Here is a 19,346-nt window from a genome sequence, read left to right as displayed (position 1 = left end):
GAAATCCCGTACTCGGCCCAAGGATCAGTGTGGACTTGGCTGGCGGGATTCCACCTAATGGCCTGTAATTAATTTTTTGCTATTACAGTTCACTGAGACAGAGTCTCCCAAAGTTTATGTTCATTTGGATCAGACTTTTATTTCTTCTAAATCTGCAGCATGTCCTAAGAACTGAGAGTCTGAAAGTGCTGTATGTGTCACAGAAAACATATTTAATTTGTTTAATTAGTATTATGTATTTTGAGCTTTTAAAAATCAATAACCTAAATATCTATTTATTCTCACTTAATTACATCAACCAAAATCAAAGAGAGAACAATCATGATTTACTGATGACTTTGCTCGTTAGTATAATTTTTAAGAATTTACTCTTATAACCTTTCCTTCACATCCAAGCTGGTTATGAGAACTAAAATGACAGAGACCTTTTATTACAATCCTATTTCATACTTTTAAGGAAATTCTGACATTAAAAGAAAAGAAAAGCAATCAATAACTGGAGATCCAAATGGGAGGGTGGAATAAAGTTACATACTGTAGAAAATGAGTGGTATAGAGAGTATATCTAAAAATAACAAATGAAATTTTTAAAAAAGAGTAAGGAAAAGGTTATTGGGATCAATTATGAGAGTATATCACCTGAAATTAAAATTTAAATATTTGGTAGCCTATGAAAGTACTTGCTCCAGCATTATATGTGACTTGAATCAAGTACTTTGCTAGCCAGAGATTGTTTTAAAACTTTTTATATTGGCCAAAAATACTAATCACGTCCCAAATAACATGAAATTACTGAATGTCTTGTTTTCTTTATACCACCACCTAATTCTTTAAAAGGTTTTGGATGTGGCTAGTAAGTTAATGAGCTAGCTGGCAGGAAATTGTGCTTTGGCATGATGATTGAATTTTGGGACATTAAAAACCAAGTAGTGAAGTAGAAACCAAGGAAGTTAAGACTAATTTTAATGCTCTAAGAGCTGTCATTTTATCACTCATACAATTAATAATTTAAAAATACCTATTTGAGATACCACCTATTACCAATTGTGATACAGGTGGCTAAAAGTTTTTTCAATCCAACTAAGAATATCATAATAACCTTAAACTTCTGACATATAACAGTAGAAAGATATTTTGTATGTGCCTGAGGTGTGCAGAGTACAGTGTACAAAACCATGTTGTTATCCAGTATATTTTGTTTGAGTCAATCTGAGATATTTAGACATATTTAACAAGTGAAAGACACTGGAGTAGAAGATACCACAGGTTTGTGTTTTGTTTCTTTGTTTGTTTGCTTGCTTGTTCTGGAGAAGAAATAATAATTTGGCTTGTTTTTTATAAAAATAAATCCATGGACAACTTCCCTAATTCACGAATAGTAAAGAAATAATATTATTTTGTGATAATTAAAAAGCATAATTGAATATTTTCTCTTTTTTGCCTTTAAATTTCAGTTTATGTACACCAGGAATTATTTTATTTGTCCTAATTAGTTATACATGACAGCAGAATGCATTTTGATTCATTGTAAATGGAGCACAACTTTTCATTTCTCTGGTTGTACCTGATGTAGAGTTACACCATTCATGCAATCATACATGTACCTAGGGTAATGATGTCCATCTTATTCTACCATCCTTCCTACTCCTATTCCCCCTCCCATCTCTCCCCTCCCCTTTGCCCTATCCAAAGTTCCTCCATTCTTCCCATGCCCCACTCCTCATTATGGATCAGGATCCACTTATCAGAGAAAATGTTAGACCTTGGTTTTTTGGGATTGACTTACTTCATTTAGCATGATACTCTCCAACTCAATCAAATCATCTGAAAATGCCATAATTTTTTTTTTAAAGAGAGAGTGAGAGAGGAGAGAGAGAGAGAGAGAGAGAGAATTTTTAATATTTATTTTTTGGTTGGCAGACACAACATCTTTGTTGGTATGTGGTGCTGAGGATCGAACCCGGGCTGCACGCATGCCAGGCGAGTGCTCTACCGCTTGAGCCACATCCCCAGCCCCAAAATGCCATAATTTTATTCTTTTTTAATGCTTAGTAATATTCCATTGTGTATATATACCACAGTTTATTTATCCATTTATGTATTGAAGAGCATTGCTTCCACAGTTTAGCTATTGTGAATTGAGTTGCTATAAACATTGATGTGACCATTGTCGCTATAGTATGCTGATGTTAAGTCCTTTGGGCATAGACCAAGAAGTGGGATAGTTGAGTCAAATGGTTTTCTAAGGAATCTCCACTCTGCTTTCCAGAGTGGTTCACTAATTTGCAGTGCCACCAGCAATGTATGAATGTATCTTTCCCCCACATCCTTGCCAACATTTATTGATGCTTATATTCTTGATATTGCCATTCTGACTGGAGTCAGAAATTTCAGTGTAGTTTTGATTTGCATTTCTTTAATTGCTAAAGATGTAAAACATTTTTTCATTTATTTGTTGATAGATTGTATATCTTCTTCTGAGTAGTGTCTGTTCAGTTCCTTATCCCATTTATTGGTTGGGTTATTTGGAGTTTTTTTTTGGTATTAAGTTTTTTTGAGTTCTTTATATAATCTGAAAATTAGTGATCCAGCTGATGTGCATGTGGCTCTTTCTCTGTAGGCTCTTTCTTCACATTATTGATTATTTCCTTTATTGAGAAGAAGCTTTTTAGTTTGAGCTCATCCAATTTATTGATTATTGATTCTATTTCTTGTGCTTTTAGAATCTTGTTAAGGAAGTTATGACCTAATCTAACATGATGAATATTTGGGCCTACTTTTTCTTCTATTAGGTGCAGGGTCTCTGGTCTAATTCCTAGGTCCTTGATCCACTTTGAGTGGTATTGGCACCAAAGAAGACAGGGAGACCAATAGTACAGAATAGAAAACAAAAAAACATACATTGGAGGAAGGTGGCCTCTTCAACAAATGGTGCTGGGAAAACTGGAAATCCATATGCAACAAAATGAAATTAAACCACTTTCACTCACCATGCACAAATATTTTCCAAATTAAATCAGAACATGAGCCTGGAGAGAGTCTCCACAGAGAGGTTACTGCCCCATTCCAGATGTCCTGGGTCACAGCATCTCCATTCTTATCACTTAGGTTTCTGGAAATAATAATCTATAGAGTCTTTAGAAATATTAAGTCAATAGGGACATAAATAAGAAGAAATAGGATGAAGGGAGATTACATATAGGCCACTTTGGTGTCATCTAGAGGCTAAATCAAGAGCAGGATAATCCACTGTGCCCACATTTCAAGCCTTATTTTAAAGCCAAATTAAGTGGCCTCAGCTTGGGTGAACAACATAATTTGGGCAGCAGAATTTTTGTGTCACATCTTTTGAAAGCAAATGATGGTTGAAATAACTGGAACATAAAAGGTCAATTTCTATGTGTCCTCTTTTACATTTGCCATATTATGGGAGAAAAATGTTCATTATTGAAAAATATGTTCAAAAACATTCCTGAGGATCAGAAAAATAAATTAGTCTCTCCCTTATTTGAAGAAAAAGTGTGTTATTTGAACTATCAAACAAAAACATTTGAAATTAAACCAATAAATAATGAAAAGTGTTCAATGAACTCCAAAGTATAGATGAAAAGATACTATATATGAAAAATAAAAAGGATGTAATAATTGAATAACTCAAAAAGGTAACAGAGGAGATGGAACAATGTATTTTGTGGTTAATAGAACAAAATAGTGTTGACTTTAGGTGATGTCTGAATCAAGGGAGGGCAATCACATCAGAATTAGGGTGTTAGGTAGGAATATATAAATAAGGTGGGGTGTGGACTGGGTCTCAGGAACAATGAGCAGATTTGGGGTGTATGGAAAGGCATTTCAGGTAGGTAGAATAGCAAAGCCAGAAATGCAAACATGGAAACACAAGGCAGGAGGTAGTTGGGAAGATAATTTTCTCCCTGAGAAGACATAGCAGCAGCTCAACAGAACTACTGCCTAGCTAGAATACCAATGACTTTAAACTCTAATCAGGGCAGCCATTGTTGGTTAGGTGTTGCAGTGACACAAGGCTGAAGATCCAAATAGCTTATGAATATTTCACTGTTCAGGCCCAGAAACCACAAGCACCTGAACTGGGGACTGATGGCAGTGGGCTATGCTTGAGTGTGAGAATTTCTCTTAACTGATGGCTGATTGTGTACACAGATTGGAGCTGCAACGAAAATGTTCATCAAGAAACTGAATTTAAAGAGCTTAGGACAAAAACCAAATTTAAAAATATTGCATTTCATCTTGGGACACAGATGAATTACAGATGTGGAGACAACAGCTGAATATGCACGAGTAGATGTGGGGCTTTCCAAGGGAGAAGAGAAGATGCTCTAAGACTAATACCGAGAAAAGTTCCCATGTACAGAAGAACAGCAAGAGGAAGAGAACAGAGATGTCATTTTCTCCACTGATTTGAACCTCCAAGGCTCTAAAGCCAGCCTGAACTATGCTGTGTTTGAAGACAGAAGGACAAGAAGGTTTTTTCTAGAATAAAATCCAATATGACTTCACTTTTCACTGCTCAGCTACCAACTGGTAGGGCAATTTGAAGTCATTAATTTTGCCAGATGGTTAATGTTATTTAACAGTACAATTAACTAATAAATAATTGTAAAGCACTTTGTAAATATAAAGTGCTACCTAAATGTTTAATAATCACATTAAATCTGGAGGCTTATTTCAAGTAACATTTTTATAAAGTATTTTATTGGTGTTTCAGGATAAATGCCAATAATATGATCAGATGCCCATCATTATGACTATATTTTTAAAATACAGCAAAGGGATTATAGGAAAACAGAAACAACTTTAGCCATGTTAGGCTGAAAATGGGATGGATTATCATAAAACATCTCCTTCATGAAAGCTAGAGAGAATTATCACACAGTCATAGATAGGTAAAATTGAACAGTAAGGCAGTGAGTGAATCCATAAGAAAACTTAGCAACTCCATTTTACACTTCTAAGAGAATTTTTCAGATAAAATAATGTGAAGTGCACAGAACTGGAGAAAAAATATCAAGATAGGAGCTCTAAGGAAACTACTCCCTACAAAGAGAGCCTAATAAAATAATTGTAACATTTTATGAAGCATTTGACATTCATAATTCACTCACTCTTTCTAACAATGGGTTGAGATGCATATTGCCAATATCCACTATTTTGCACATGAGAATACTGTTGCACAAATAAATTAAGAAACTTGTAAAATATCATACAGATGGTAAGAGGCAGTCAGAATTCAGGCCCAAACAGTATGGCTCCAATACCTGCTAGAAGGAATCTGGGAAAGGTATTATTACCTTGGTAAAATGTGATACATGCATCCTTCCTTCTTCCTGCCTCAGAATAACGATGTGGTGGTTGAAGTGGCAACAACCACCTTGAAGACAACCATAACATAAAAAACAAAAGACTCATCAGTCCTGCCATTATCAAGCTCCTTACCCAATGCCAGTAGTCATTCACCTCCAGATTGCTTATGATACAAGAAAAATAATCCCCTGTATTTTTTAGCCTGTTACAGCTATGTTTTCTCTTAACTTTAACTGATCTCTCTCTCTCTCTCTCTCTCTCTCTATATATATATATATATATATATATATATATATATAGATATAGATAGATAGAGATATAGAGATATACTAGATGTAGATGTATAGATAGATATCAGATATATACATATGTATCAGATATGTATGTACCAGATATATATCTGATACATACATCTATATAGATAGAAATCAGATATATATATAGAGAGAGTTTATATTAATATGTCAATATTATCTTAACTTTATCTAACTTATATAAAATGATGATAATAGTTTTCATTCATTGAGTGTTTGCTTTGAAACAGGTGTTGTTTTATGTTTTATATGTGCTTAGCTATTTCTCCTCATTGCAGCTCTATGAAGCAGGAATTATTATCAGTCTTATTCTATAAGGAAACTGAGGCACAGTTTTATCTGACTTTCCCAAGACCACACAGCTGATAAGAGCTTCAAATCCAGCTGTACCCTGATTCCTAAACTCCTTTCTCCAGCAAACAGTATTCTAGGCAGTGAACAACGAAACCATTTACAATGCAAGAAGGGGGCTGGGGTTGTAGTTTAGTTGTAGAGCGCTTGCCTAGCATGTGTGGGGTACTGGGTTTGATTTTCAACACCACATATAAATTTAAAAAAAGGTACATTGACAACTAAAAACTATTTTTTAAAAATTGAAATAAGGAAGTTTATAGGGATTGTTACTATTTTAATGTTCTCATTACTACTCTAAATCATTTGGATTTTCTAGAGCAAATGATTCTCAGAGGTAATACTATTGACAGTTTGGGAAGACAAGTCTTCATTGTGTGGGATTGCTTCATGTTAAAGAAGTTTGCCATCCCTTTTCCCTGGGTCATAGTAGGATTCTCTAGACACAGTGTGAGCAGAAAATGCCCTCCACACTTTCTTACCACCTTAAGAACCCTCATTAAGGCAGTCTTGACCCAGTTAAGAACTGCCAGGAAAACTTAACCATAGTCTTAGCCTAGTAAGCAGGTGGGAAACTTAGCAGTACTGCAAAAGACAGGCTACCAAAGTCAGAAAAACAAAGATATAATCACTTTATAATGTTTTCCAGGAGATCTAGAGTCTTCTGGTTCTGACATTTCCTGGTTTCTGTAGTGACTGCTTCCATCATAGATATTAAATATATTAGTGGAAACTAGGTATAAAGATTTGGAACACATTGCCCATTCAATTGTGTTTAACAAATTGGTGGATTATTTTCTCTTCCATTAGTATTTTTTAAATCAATTTTTTATGTTAACGATTAGAGATAAACTTAACAACTTACAAGTGTGAAACTTAACAATGCTTGCAGTAACCATACATTCTAAATTTCTAATGCTTTTATTCAACAATAGTAAAATTACCAGGGAAAACATAGTTCTAATATTATGTTTTCACCTTTCTTTGTCAGTATTTCTTACCTTCTTATGAAATAAGTTCTTAATAAACAGAAAACAAATATAAGAAGGTTGGGGTAGGTAAAGAACTTTGCCTAATATCAATTACTAACAGCTCAATTATGCTGTGAAGGGCCCATAATTGTCATGAAGCTTCAAAATCCTTATCATGGATTCTATTATGTATACAATTCATTTAGATTACATTAATTATACAGATTTTTAATGAAGCAAAGAGACTGCTTTCAATTTTCACAAGTAGAGACAATGATCAAAATATTTATGTGCATAGTACATATTTTTTATGTTGACATTCATAAAATAATTCATTTACTCAGACAATATTAGCATGGGAGGAAAAGAAATAAATATATTTCCTCCTGTTCCAATTTTTTATAAGAGTATATGATCCTTAGATAGTTTTTTTATTTACTATCTAACATAATACAGGAGACATTTTTCAGAAAATTAAATTTATAGTATTTTAACATCAATGAACACTACTGGTAAAGTGGGTTTTTAAAATACCTTTATTTATTTAATGTAGTGCTGAGGATCAAACCTAGTCCCTCACATGAGTTTGGCAAGCACTCTACCACTGAGCTACAACCCCAGCCCTGTAAAATGGTTTTAATCCAGGATATTGCATTTCCAAGCACAGACTCCAAGTTTATATCAAAAGACATTTGGGCAAGAGAGTATCTCAATTGACTAATTGATGAAGCTGGTATAGTAGCATTATGTAATGAGAATTTAAAGAGTGCTACTTCAAGTATTCATTGAAAAATGAAATGGAAAAAACTATATGAGATGCATTTATGAATGTGTCAAAATAAACCCTACTATTATATATAACTAAAATGCACTAAAAAGTTTTAGTTGTGCCTGCAGGTAATCCCAGCAACTCAGGAGGCTGGGACCAGGAGAATTGAAAGTTCAAGGCCAGCCTCAGCAACTTAGCAAGGTCCTAAGCAACTTAGCAAGAAAAGATAAAAAGGTCTGGGGATGAAGCTCAGTGGTAAAACACCCCTGAGTTAATTACACAGGACCAAAAATAAACAAAAGTAGAAATACAAAACAATGCCTAACCTGTAATTAGTGCTCTATAAAGTATTTTCCATTATTTATTTGCTTGTGTGGCAGTTCAATTTAACATGCATAATAATGATACCCAAGTTCACCTGTATGAAATGGGTAGTGAGAGGTGTTTATCATTAAAATTCCACAAATGCAGTACAAGGTAATCTTGTAGACTAAATTGTAACTACCAAAATACTAATTTTAGGAATATTTTCTCATGTGATGTGGTTTTGAACAGTGTGATACTGAAAATTCTCTATCCTTCAAGTTGCTTTTAAAACCTGAATGACCAATGACCCAACTTCAACATTATGGAAATAGACAAACTATGGAGACCTGAAATAGCAGTTTTTAGATCTATATGTGTTGGAGCTAGGAGGTGAAGAGAATACTGGGCAGAGAGTAAAGAAGAAATGTAAATTTAAACCAGATGTAATAATCTAATTAATCCTTCACACTTCCATTTCGTCTTCTCTTTTATGTATACCACTGCCGGAATTGGTTAGACAATACTGAACCCAGCACTCCCACAAGAACACCTGTTTAGGAGTAGGCATCCTCTTCAGATGTTTCTGTGGGAAGTGTAGGGACCATGCTTTCTTTTTGATGTTCAGACAAAACCCCAAAAGCTCACCCTAAATTCAGTATGCTTTGCTCACATATGACTGTCCTTTTGTTATCCAGGAGTTCTGGCTATAATGCAGCAAGGGGCTTCTGGAGGCATTGAGTATACTTGCTTGTTGTTAGAAGTCCTATCCCACTGAAGTCTTTATATCAGTGGGATATCAGAGGGTCTTATATCAAAGGGTCTTTTGGGATATATAAGCATTGACTTTTAATTTTTTGTGGCACTATATCACAGTAGATGGCTTAAGGGATGGGAGAAATAGGAATGAGGAAAGGATAAAGGAAGTGCACGCAAATGATTCCCTATTGGAACACTGTGTTCTTTTGGTATTCCCTGATAAGTCCTGGAGAGGTGGCACAAGAGACAGGAAGGAGGGGAAAAAAGGATTAAGTATGCTTGGATTACTGTAATTATATTTACACTGTAAACTTATATACATATATAGTTCCAGATTCTAATATTTTGTTCTGTCTTTCCTAATCATTCAGAATTAGAAAATCTTTAAACCTCTTTTTTTTTTTTTTTTGGTCAATGTTCTATGGAGCCTTGCTGACAATTTGTTATTCTTCTTGGGTGATTTAACATGATTACTCTAAATCTGATCTTATTTCTATGAATAGATTGACCTGCCCTTAATGTAGATCTAGTTTTATCTTCACGTTTTTGCTGCCAATGTCTTCCTGGCAAACCTCCCTGCAAATTAAAAACCACTGAAATGTTCCTCACTGAGGGAAAAATACTATATACATTTTTAAAATCTAGGAAATACAGAAACCTCATTTGAAACATTACTTTGAAACTTACTCTTAGAGGAATTCTAGAGATCAGCTGTTTTCCTCTTCCATTCTCCTGGCCCACTCTGCAGAAGCAGTGCCAATGAACTGTATCACCCAAGAGGCAGTGGGTAAAGAATAAACAAGAAGAAACCAAGGCCTCTGTAGCCAGGGACTACATATTTAAACCCTGAATAACTGACTAGAGCCTGGAAGTTATGAAAATACTAAGATGTGATTTTTCTTTTAGGTGGGAAATGAGGAAGGATGAAACACTGGAAGAGGAAGAAAAAGCAATGCTGGAAAATTTAAAAAGAATTTGCACCATACAGGACTCTTCTGCCTCAGATAATAACACGGATGAACAGTAATCCACAGGAAATGGCAACAGCTTTATTTTAGGAAACAATCACATGTAATGGAGTAGGGTTTTTACCATAGTCAGAATGAACCTTAGATGTGTTCTGAAGCATGAAACCAATGACTGAGTAATCTCTGTACTGAAAAGGAATACAATACATAAAGAATAAAGTGCTCCATATTTTTATTTAAAAATAATTTTGAATGTTTTTCCCCCAATCTTTCTCTTTATATGATAAAACTGCTGCCATCTCGTGTTCCCTTTGAATCATTTTCCTCCTTTCAGTCTCGAAGTATCTATGACAACAGGAAAAATGTTAGAAAATTTTTCCCTAAAGATTTTTTAATACAACATTTGGATGTTAAGATGAATGGAGTCATGTAGACCCCTGGGACTCATCTGAAAATTTCAATTTAGTTTTGTAGCTGTATCCCAAGTCCAGGTCTTAATTGCCTTTAATATCCAGCATTGGGCCAGCCTCGCTACCCACATAACCTCTTCTTTATCCAATTTATCTTTACCACAGCCACAAAAAAAAAACATTTTTCCCTGAACTGTTAACTTTAGTTATGTTTCTTCTGTGGTGATTTTCAGTCTAGTTCCTGAATGTAATTCCAATTCCAGCACCAATGCTTTTGAGTCCTATACAAATGGCTTCAGTCAGGCAACTGCTGCCATCCTTTTGGCTCAAGCCATATAGTTACAATTTTTCTCACCCAGAAACCTCCTTTCTCCCTAAATTATGCTCAAAGGTCATTCTGACAGCCTCTGCCCCACAATTCATAATCCATAATGTCTGTTACTTTTATTTCCATTATATTGACATTCTCTCTCTCCCTCTCTCTCTCTCTCTCTCTCTCTCTCTCTCACACACACACACACACACACACACACAGACACACACACCCCATGCTAAAGAAGTAGAATATGTTCTACTGTCCTCTCTGCCAAGTACAATTATAGTATTTGCTATATCCTTCCTAGCAGAACCTGATGTTAGATTATAAAGACATTGAGGTCATAAATACAATATGAAGTTCCCTTTAAAACTCCCCATATTCCTGCTGCAATGTTATTCATTGAGTGGGGTGGTCAATAAGCATAGCTGATTAAATGGTTGCCATTGAAAGAAGATAACAAAGACAATTAGATGGTTGAGCATTCTTCAGGATGTCTGAGAGAAGCCTTAGATCATGGCCTACTTTAGACCATATGACATCAAACATCATAGCTTCTGATGTTCTCAGATACATAATAAACTGTCCATGCTCCCACATTCTGTGATTTTTATAAAATATGTGTAGGCTACATGATTTCCAAAGGAAAGTACTCATACATTTTTCAAAGACTAAAAGTTTTGAGTGCAGAGGAGGCCACCTTAGAGAATGTCTTGCATTTTTACTTTAAATAAAAACACATAAATGGCCATGTTGCCAGCTGCCTGCTAAATAACACATTTTATTTTTAAAGAGTGTACTTTAGTTGGACAGTATAATCATGAACCAAATGTTTTTAAGATATGGCTGAAATAATTTCTAAAAGTTCTATGGAGACTCTTTAAAGATTGTAAGACAATTTATGAAAATTGGAAAAATTACATGTAGTTTGATCTGTACACAGTATAATAATCAATTATTCCTTCAGCTAATTGGTAGTCTACATACTAAATTTGCATAACTATGCTTTATCAGACTAGAAGCTAAATAGGAAGTCAAAATAAAAATAAATTGATCCAATAAACAATAAAAACCCAATCATAAAATTACAGGACTTCACACCTACCTGGTTTATCTTCTAATGTATCAATTTTTATTGAATAAGTATATTTTTATACTAATCCAAGAACCTGATTTAGTTCCTTCAGAAATAAAATTTTCTATGCTCCCATTTGAAAGCAAAGAAGTTGTTTTAAGAAGAAATGTTTCAGATTTTTTGTTGCTCCAACCAAAGACCTGACAAGAACAATTAGGGGAGGAAAAGTTGATTTGGGGCTCATGGTTTCAGAGATCTCAGTCCTTAGAAGGCTGTTTCCATTCCTCAGAGTTTAAGGTAAGGTAGAACATCATGGCTCAAGACTGTGGTGGAAGAGAGAGGCTCAGGACATTGCACCAAGAAGCAGAAGGAGAGAGAGAGAGAGAGAGAGAGAGAGAGAGAGAGAGAGAGAGAGAGAGAGCGAGCTCTGCCTATCAAAGACAAAATATAAAACCCAAAGGGACCCACCTCCTCCAGCCACACCCTATCTACCTACAGTTATCATCAAGTTAGTCCCTATAATAGGATTAATTCACTGATTGGCTTAAGGCTTTCATAACCCAACAATTTATTCCTAAACCTTGTTGCATTGTCTGACTTGAGCTTTTGGGGGACACCTCATATATAAACCATAACAGAAGTATAGTAAGGGAAAATGAGATGGCTTTCAAGAAACAGAAAAGTAGAAGAATTTGCAATTAAATTCACTTCTGTATTTGCTCAATGAGATGACTATAGCTTTAAGTACAATGAGGTTTATAATTTAAAATGTTAAATGACAAGTCCTTGTGTTATCAGATCATTTTGACTTTAAAAAAAAAACACCTTTATATTATTTACTTTTATTTGGTGCTGAGGATGGAACCCAGTGCCTCACACGTGCCAGGCGAGCACTCTACTCTAAAAAAGTCAGTCATTTTGACTTTATGCTCAATATGTTTTTTACTATATTATAATAAGTAGTTGTTTCTCATGATGTTAATTTTGCATTTATATGTTAATGCTAGGAATGGATCCTAGATTTTATAACTTCCCATATGTTTATCACAAAAATATTATCTTATAAAATATTATCTTTTCCTGTTTTCCATGCAACTATATTTTTATATAATTATAAAGAGATCTATTTTATTATTAGTTGAGCAGGTACTATATGGAAACAGTATAAATTAATTGTTTAATAAATTATCAATGATAACATCTGTTTGGGATATTTTATATTTTATATCTCCACAAATATTTGTATAGAAATTCCAATCAAAGAATTGAAAAAAGAAATCACTTAATTTTTATACTATTATGTGTCTACTCATAATGTCCTATTATTTTAACTTATATATTCCCAAGTCAAAAGGAGGTTCAAGTACTTTATAATTAGCTTTGGTGGGGGTGCTGGAGATTGAACCCTCAGGGCTTCATGCTTGCTAGGCCAGTGCTCTACCACTGAGATACATACCCAGCTCTTCATATTTTATTTTGAGACAGGGTTTCCCTAAATCACTCAGGCTGGCCTTGAGTTTGATGATGCTCCTGCCTCAGGCTTCTGAGTAGCTGGGAGCCTGGCTTATAACTAGCTTTTCTCACTAATTATAAAATACTTCAAGTATCTTTCTTTATAGTTAAAATATTTCATAATGAAAAACAGCCCTACAAAAGGAAGGAAATCCTGTCATGTGGTAACAATGTGGATAAATTTTGAGGACATTATGTTAAGTGAAATAAACCCATCACTGAAAAACAACTACTTTGCAGGGTGTAGTGGTGCACACCTGTAATCTCAGCTACTTGGGAGTCTGAGGTAGAATGATCAAAGGATCCAAGCCAGCCTGAGCAACTTATGAAGACCCTCTCTCAAAATAAAAAAATAAAAATAAAAAGAGCTGGGGATACAGCTCAGTAGAGCACATTTCATTCAATTCCCAGTGTCACAAACAACAACAAAAACCTGGTGTGATTCCTCTTATATGAATTATCTAAAGTAGTGAATTTGTAGAAACATAAAGTAGAATTTGTAGAAACATAAAGTAGAACAGGGAGTAGAAGGAAGGAAAGTGTTTTTGTTTAAGGGGTAGAGTTTCAAATTCAGATGATTGTACCACTTAAGATGGTTAAGATAGCAAATTTAATATCATATTTTACCACAATTAAAACTAAACCTGTAGACAGAATCTCCACTGACACATATTCCCAACATGGTATATACTAACTCTTGAATTTTAATAGGAAACTATAAAAACAGTATATTCAGCAACATTTATTATTCTACAGAATGATGAAAATTATCTGCTTTGACTTTGAGAAATATTTTCAACATCACCTTTAGCAAAATAGTAACCTGTTATTTTTCCAGAAATTAAAGATTGCAAAATCTTTTATAACTTTGTTCTCAGAATATTAAAATTATTATGTGCAGGAATGAAGATCTGTATTAGTTACTTATTGCCACATAACAATATTACCAGAATTTAGCTGCTTAAAATAATACATATCTATTATCTCAAAGCCCCTGCATGTCAAGTGTCTGGGCACACTTTAGATGAGTTCTATGCCTGGGGTCTCACAAGGCTGCAATCTTCACTGTGTCAGCCAGAGCTGTGATCTTATCCAAGGTTCAAATGGGGAAGGACCCACTTCCAAGTTCACGTGGTTGTTGGCAATACTCATTACTTTGCAGGCTACTAGACAGATGGCCTCTGTTTCTTGCCAGCTGTTGGTCATAGATTGCCATCAGTTCTTGCCATGTGAGTCTTCCCAAAATGGCTTCTTTCTTCCTCAAAGACTGAAAGGGAGAGAGTTTCCTTGCAAGATCAATGTTACAATCATATGTAACATAATCATGTGCATCTAATCATGTACATTCCATCTTTACCAAATTCTATTGGTTAAAAGCATGTCACTGATCCCACCTATACTCCAGGAGAAAGCATCCCACAAGAGCTGAATATGAAGGCAAGGATAACAGGAGCCACCTAGAGTCTGTCCACCATGACTTGGAATTTAGGCACTGAAACATCCTATTGGGAGGAACCATATAAGGAAGAAGAAGAGCTGGCTTGCAAACAAGAAGAGCTGGGAATTACTATTTGTTGCCATTTATCAAGCAGCTACTATAAAGAAGGATCTGTGGCAGATTTTCTATAACTAGACTCTATAAGTATCCCATTCAGCCCTCTCCAAGTTCCTATTTGAGATATGAGTTGTGGAGAGATGAAAAACAGATCTGAATTTTAAATAAAGATGCATAGCAAGGGCCAGGCTTAAACACACCACCTTTACCCCAACAACATAATATTAATATATGAAATACAATAAATAAAAAACACAAGACCAGAGCTGGATTCAAATGCAAAATAGACAAAGAAATGAAAAGAAACTCAACATTTCCAAAACTGTAACCCTGATACCACTTTTTAGCATGACAATGGGAAAAATTCCACTGACCTATCTCCCAAGGGGCCTGTTAGAATTTTTTTTTTTTAAATAATCACTTAAAGGCTCTGGAAATAGCCCTAAGAGCAAACAGCAACTGAGTAACTATTCAAGAAAAATCTATGGAAGTTTGATAAGAAGATGAGCACCTATGGAATTTGAGTCAAGACTACTTCTTCCTTCCTCATTCCCAGCTCAGTATGGTGACAACCCCACTGCACACTGCTATGGTCACTAGCACAGGTCCTTCTATAGCCCTAGTTGGACGACTTCATTCTTGGGAGGAGCAGGACTTCAGCATTTCTCATCCATTCCCCAACTACCCTCTGCTGAAACTAAGTCCTCAGAAAGTAGAGTCAAGAGGAGTGGTTCCCTTCTTTGGTCCAGCCCCAATTCGAGGAATAGACACTGGAGTGTAATACACTTTGAATACTAGATTTGCCTAGTAAGATGTAAACAGAAATGGTATTTGCAACTTCTTGAAAAAATTCTTAAAGGGCATTTTTCCTTTTCCTTCTGACTGGGATGTGAATATACTGGCTGGAGCTGTAGCAGCCATGTTGGACCAGATATAGGGGGCACACATTGGTTTTAACAGAACAAAATGTAGAAAACTGGGTTATTGATGGTTGTGGAGTCATAAAACTAGCTCTAGGGCACCTACGTTTATGAAAAATAAACCACCTTTTTCAAACCACTATTATTTGAACTGTTATATTGCAAACGGCCAGATCTTAGCATCTTAAAAAATACATGAAGTAAAAGAAACATATTGTGGAGCAAAGCCTTCAGGGCAAAGGTGCCTCTGAAAAAAAGATATAAAATAGAGAGGTGGGTGAGGGGAAGACCAGGATGGAAATTGTTCTTCAAAAGAGCAAAACTCTTAGTTTGGCAACCTGTGGGAAACAGCAGCTTGCCTGCCTATTTCTCACCTCTGCATCCTAAAGGGATCTGTGACTACTGAAAAGCATGATCCACAGACTCAGACCCTTATGCCATGATGAGGGCCCCTTGGCCATATCACCTCACTGAGGGTGGCAATGGTGATATGCATGGGAGGAGTGATCACACTGTCAGGCTGGAAGCCCAGAGGCCAAGGTCTGCATGGACTCCTACCATCTGCCATGGGATCCTCACCAGAGTAGGCGCTATGCTGTTTGGACTTTCAGCCTCCAAAACTGTGAGCTAAATAAATATCTTTTCTTTATAAACTTAACCTGACTCAGGTATTTCATCACAGTGATAAAATGAGTTAATATGCAGAATACTTCCAGTTCTTCCCTCTCTTCTCTCATAACACTGTTGTTATTTATCTATGGAGTTATAATCACAAAATACATCATTGCTATTATTAGTTTGAACAGACCATTATCAGATATTTCAATTAAGAATAAGAAAAAGAAAAGATTTTACTTTACCTTCATTAATTCCTAAAATTTTTCCTTCCTTTATGTAGGTCTAAATTTCTGATCTACATAATTTCCTTCTCTCTGAAAAACTTTAAACCTTTCTTTCAATATGGGCCTGCGGGCAACAAATTCCTCCAATTTTTATTTCTCTGAGAATGTCTTCATTTCTTCTTCACTTTTGCATGAAAACTTCATTGAATACAGAATTCTAGTTTAGTTCTAGTTCCTTTACACACTTTAAATATTTCATTCAGCTTTCTTGTTGAATGGTATCTGAAGAGAAGTTCAATTAAGCCTTATTCTTATTTCTTCTCTAGGTAAGATGAGGGGTTTTTTTTTTTGGTTGTTGTTGTTTTGTTTTTGTTTGCTATTTTTGTTGTTATTGTATATGTACACAGTTACTTTTATTGTATTTATTTGTTTTTATGTGGTGCTGATGATCAAACCCGGTGCCTCACATATGAGGCAAGCACTCTACCACTGAGCCCCAGCCCCAGCCCCAGTCCCAGGATGAGGTTTTTATTTTTCCCCCCTCTGACTTCTTTCAAAATTCTTTGTCTTTGCTATTTTGTAGTTTGAGTTTTGCTATGTAACCTGTTTGGAGTTCTCTGAGCTTCCTCAACCTGTGGTTCGTGTCTGTCATTAATTTTGGGACTATTTCAGCCATATTTCTTCAAATAATTCTTCCGCTGCTTTTTCACTTCCTTCTAGTGTTCTCCTTATACGAAAGATTCACGTTTTGCAACTGGCCCATAGTTCTTAGATATTCTGTCCCATCCTTTTGTTGAAGATCAAGCCCATGGTCTCACAGATGCTAGGAAAGCAGTCTGTCACTGAACCACACTCCCAGCTTGCTTTTGACATTTCTATTGACATCTCAAGTTCAAATACTCTTCCTGGGCTGTGTCTAGTCTACACATGTGCTCAGCGAAAGCACTCTTAATTTATGCTTATACAGTATTTTTGATCTTCAGCATTTCTTTTTGATTCTTGAAGTTTGTTATCCCTCTATTCACATTACCTTATGTTCTTGAATGTTCTCCACTTTTCCTTCAACTTTGAAAGTTAGGCAAGGTTGGAATTGGCAATTTCTATTTATCCAGGCTGGTTAGGCTCTAGTAAACCCCCAGTCAATCAGGCTCTGTTAGAATAATTTTCTTTAAGGGCATACTTTGTCATGAAAATAGTTCAGGGCATATTTCAAAATGGTTACTATTTCCTCCTGCTGTCAGAGGAGATTTTTCTCTTACCTTGGTAGGGATCCTAGAAGTAAAACTCAGAAAAATGTAAGTGTCCCTCTTCTCCTAAGAACAATACCCCTTGAGGATTTTAATTCTCAAGTTTTTCCCAGTAATCCTTCAGCGATTTATCAGTTATGGTTCAGAATGTTTTCTATGATTTTGATGTGTCCCTTTAAAATTCATATATTGGAAGTTTAATCCTAAAATTCATACCTTAGTGATATTTGGAAGTGGGATAAAATCTTTAGAAGGTAATTAGGAAGAGTTGCAGTCATTGGGTAGGGCTTCCATGACAGGATTAGTGGCTTGTGAGAAGAGGACGAACAACTTTAATTAGCATGTTTGCTTGGTGTTGACATACAATGCCTTTCACCATGTTTTGATGCAATAAGAAAGCCTTAACTAGATGCTGGGAAAATACTGGTACTATACTCTTAGATTTCCCAGCTTCCAGAACTATGATCCAAATATACCTCTCTTCTTTTAAGTTACCTTGCCTCAGGTGGATTTTTAAAAAATACTTTTTAGTTGTAGATGGACACAATACTTTTATTTTACTTATTTATTTTTATGTGGTGCCTCACACATGCCAGGCAAGTGGTCCACCACTGAGCCACAACCCCAGTCCCTCAGGTGGATTTTTTACAGCAATAGACAACAGACCAAGACAGTGTTCTCACTGATTCCTGACTTCTGCTCCCAGTAGTCTCTGTATTTGTCTGTATGTCTCCCCAGTTTAGAAGATAGCAGTTTGCCTTGTGATCTCAGTTCTCTAATAAGTTTAAGAACAGTGTTCATTTTACCAAGCACTGGAAAGACACCAAGTGCAGAGGCCACCTCTGGTATGATTCTGTCCAAGTGAGATGCCCCAAATAGGCAAGTCCAGAAAGGCAGGAGCAGACTAGTAGCTGTTGGGGTGGGGGTAGGGGGTATATGAAAAGGCATGGACCAGAGATAGGCCTGGGGGACGTTTTAGGGGTAAAGGAAATGTTCTACATATGGATTCTGGTGATGATTACAATGACTGTATAAATTTACTACAAATTACTGAGTTTTATAGTATACAAATTATACCTCAATAAAGCTGTTTGGAGGAAACACACCTTCAGCAACAACAACAACAAAAAAGAAGAGTGTTCATTTTAATTTATTTTACATATTTCCTTGTTGTGAAGATAAGAGTGACATCTCCAAGCTCTAAGCTTCTTACATGTTCAACTAGAAACTTCTAAATCCCTTTAAAATGTTCCCTTGACCACATAGACTTGACCCACAAATATGACTGGAAACAAGAGGCCACATCCTGTTTTGTCTCCATCCCTCCGCCTTTTACTTTTCCTCTCATTTCACAGTCCTTCAAGGTAAGCTCAGGGGTGGGGAAAAAGCTATTATTAAAAAGGCTTATTGTCTTCTTTGTAGCAAATGCCTAAATGCTGTTCCTTCAGTCATTAAGTACATTTTAGGAGATTCACCCCCAAGTTCCGGAGTTCTAATGCTATGAATTCTTATAAACATTCTCTGGAAGCCCAGCAGTCCAAAGCCACCCACACTGGCCTCTGCGGGGGGCTGGGCTCTCAGTAGGCCTGTTTCACTCCTCCCCTGGCAGGGAAGACACCACCAGAGCCTAGCCTTTGGTGCAGGACCACCCCTTCTGACCAGCAGACTACCACAGGAGGTCAAGCCCAGCGGCC

General features: G+C 35.9%; 1 protein-coding gene across 1 annotated transcript in view; it reads left to right on the top strand.

Annotated features, from left to right (window-relative positions):
• Kiaa0825 (KIAA0825 ortholog) overlaps nt 1-10,155 on the top strand; it is a 378,474-nt gene extending 368,319 nt beyond the window's left edge. Inside the window, exon 22 of the mRNA XM_077800531.1 lies at nt 9,714-10,155. Within this exon, the coding sequence (XP_077656657.1) occupies nt 9,714-9,834 (121 nt within the window). The 3' untranslated portion in view covers nt 9,835-10,155. The remainder of the gene's footprint in view (nt 1-9,713) is intronic.
• The last annotated feature ends 9,191 nt before the right edge of the window (nt 10,156-19,346 follow it).

Source organism: Urocitellus parryii, chromosome 1 (genome assembly GCF_045843805.1).
Source record: "Urocitellus parryii isolate mUroPar1 chromosome 1, mUroPar1.hap1, whole genome shotgun sequence".
Lineage (NCBI taxonomy): Eukaryota > Metazoa > Chordata > Mammalia > Rodentia > Sciuridae > Urocitellus > Urocitellus parryii.
The sequence above is the reverse complement of the archived record's forward strand: the minus strand, read 5'-3'. Positions and strand labels throughout refer to the sequence as shown.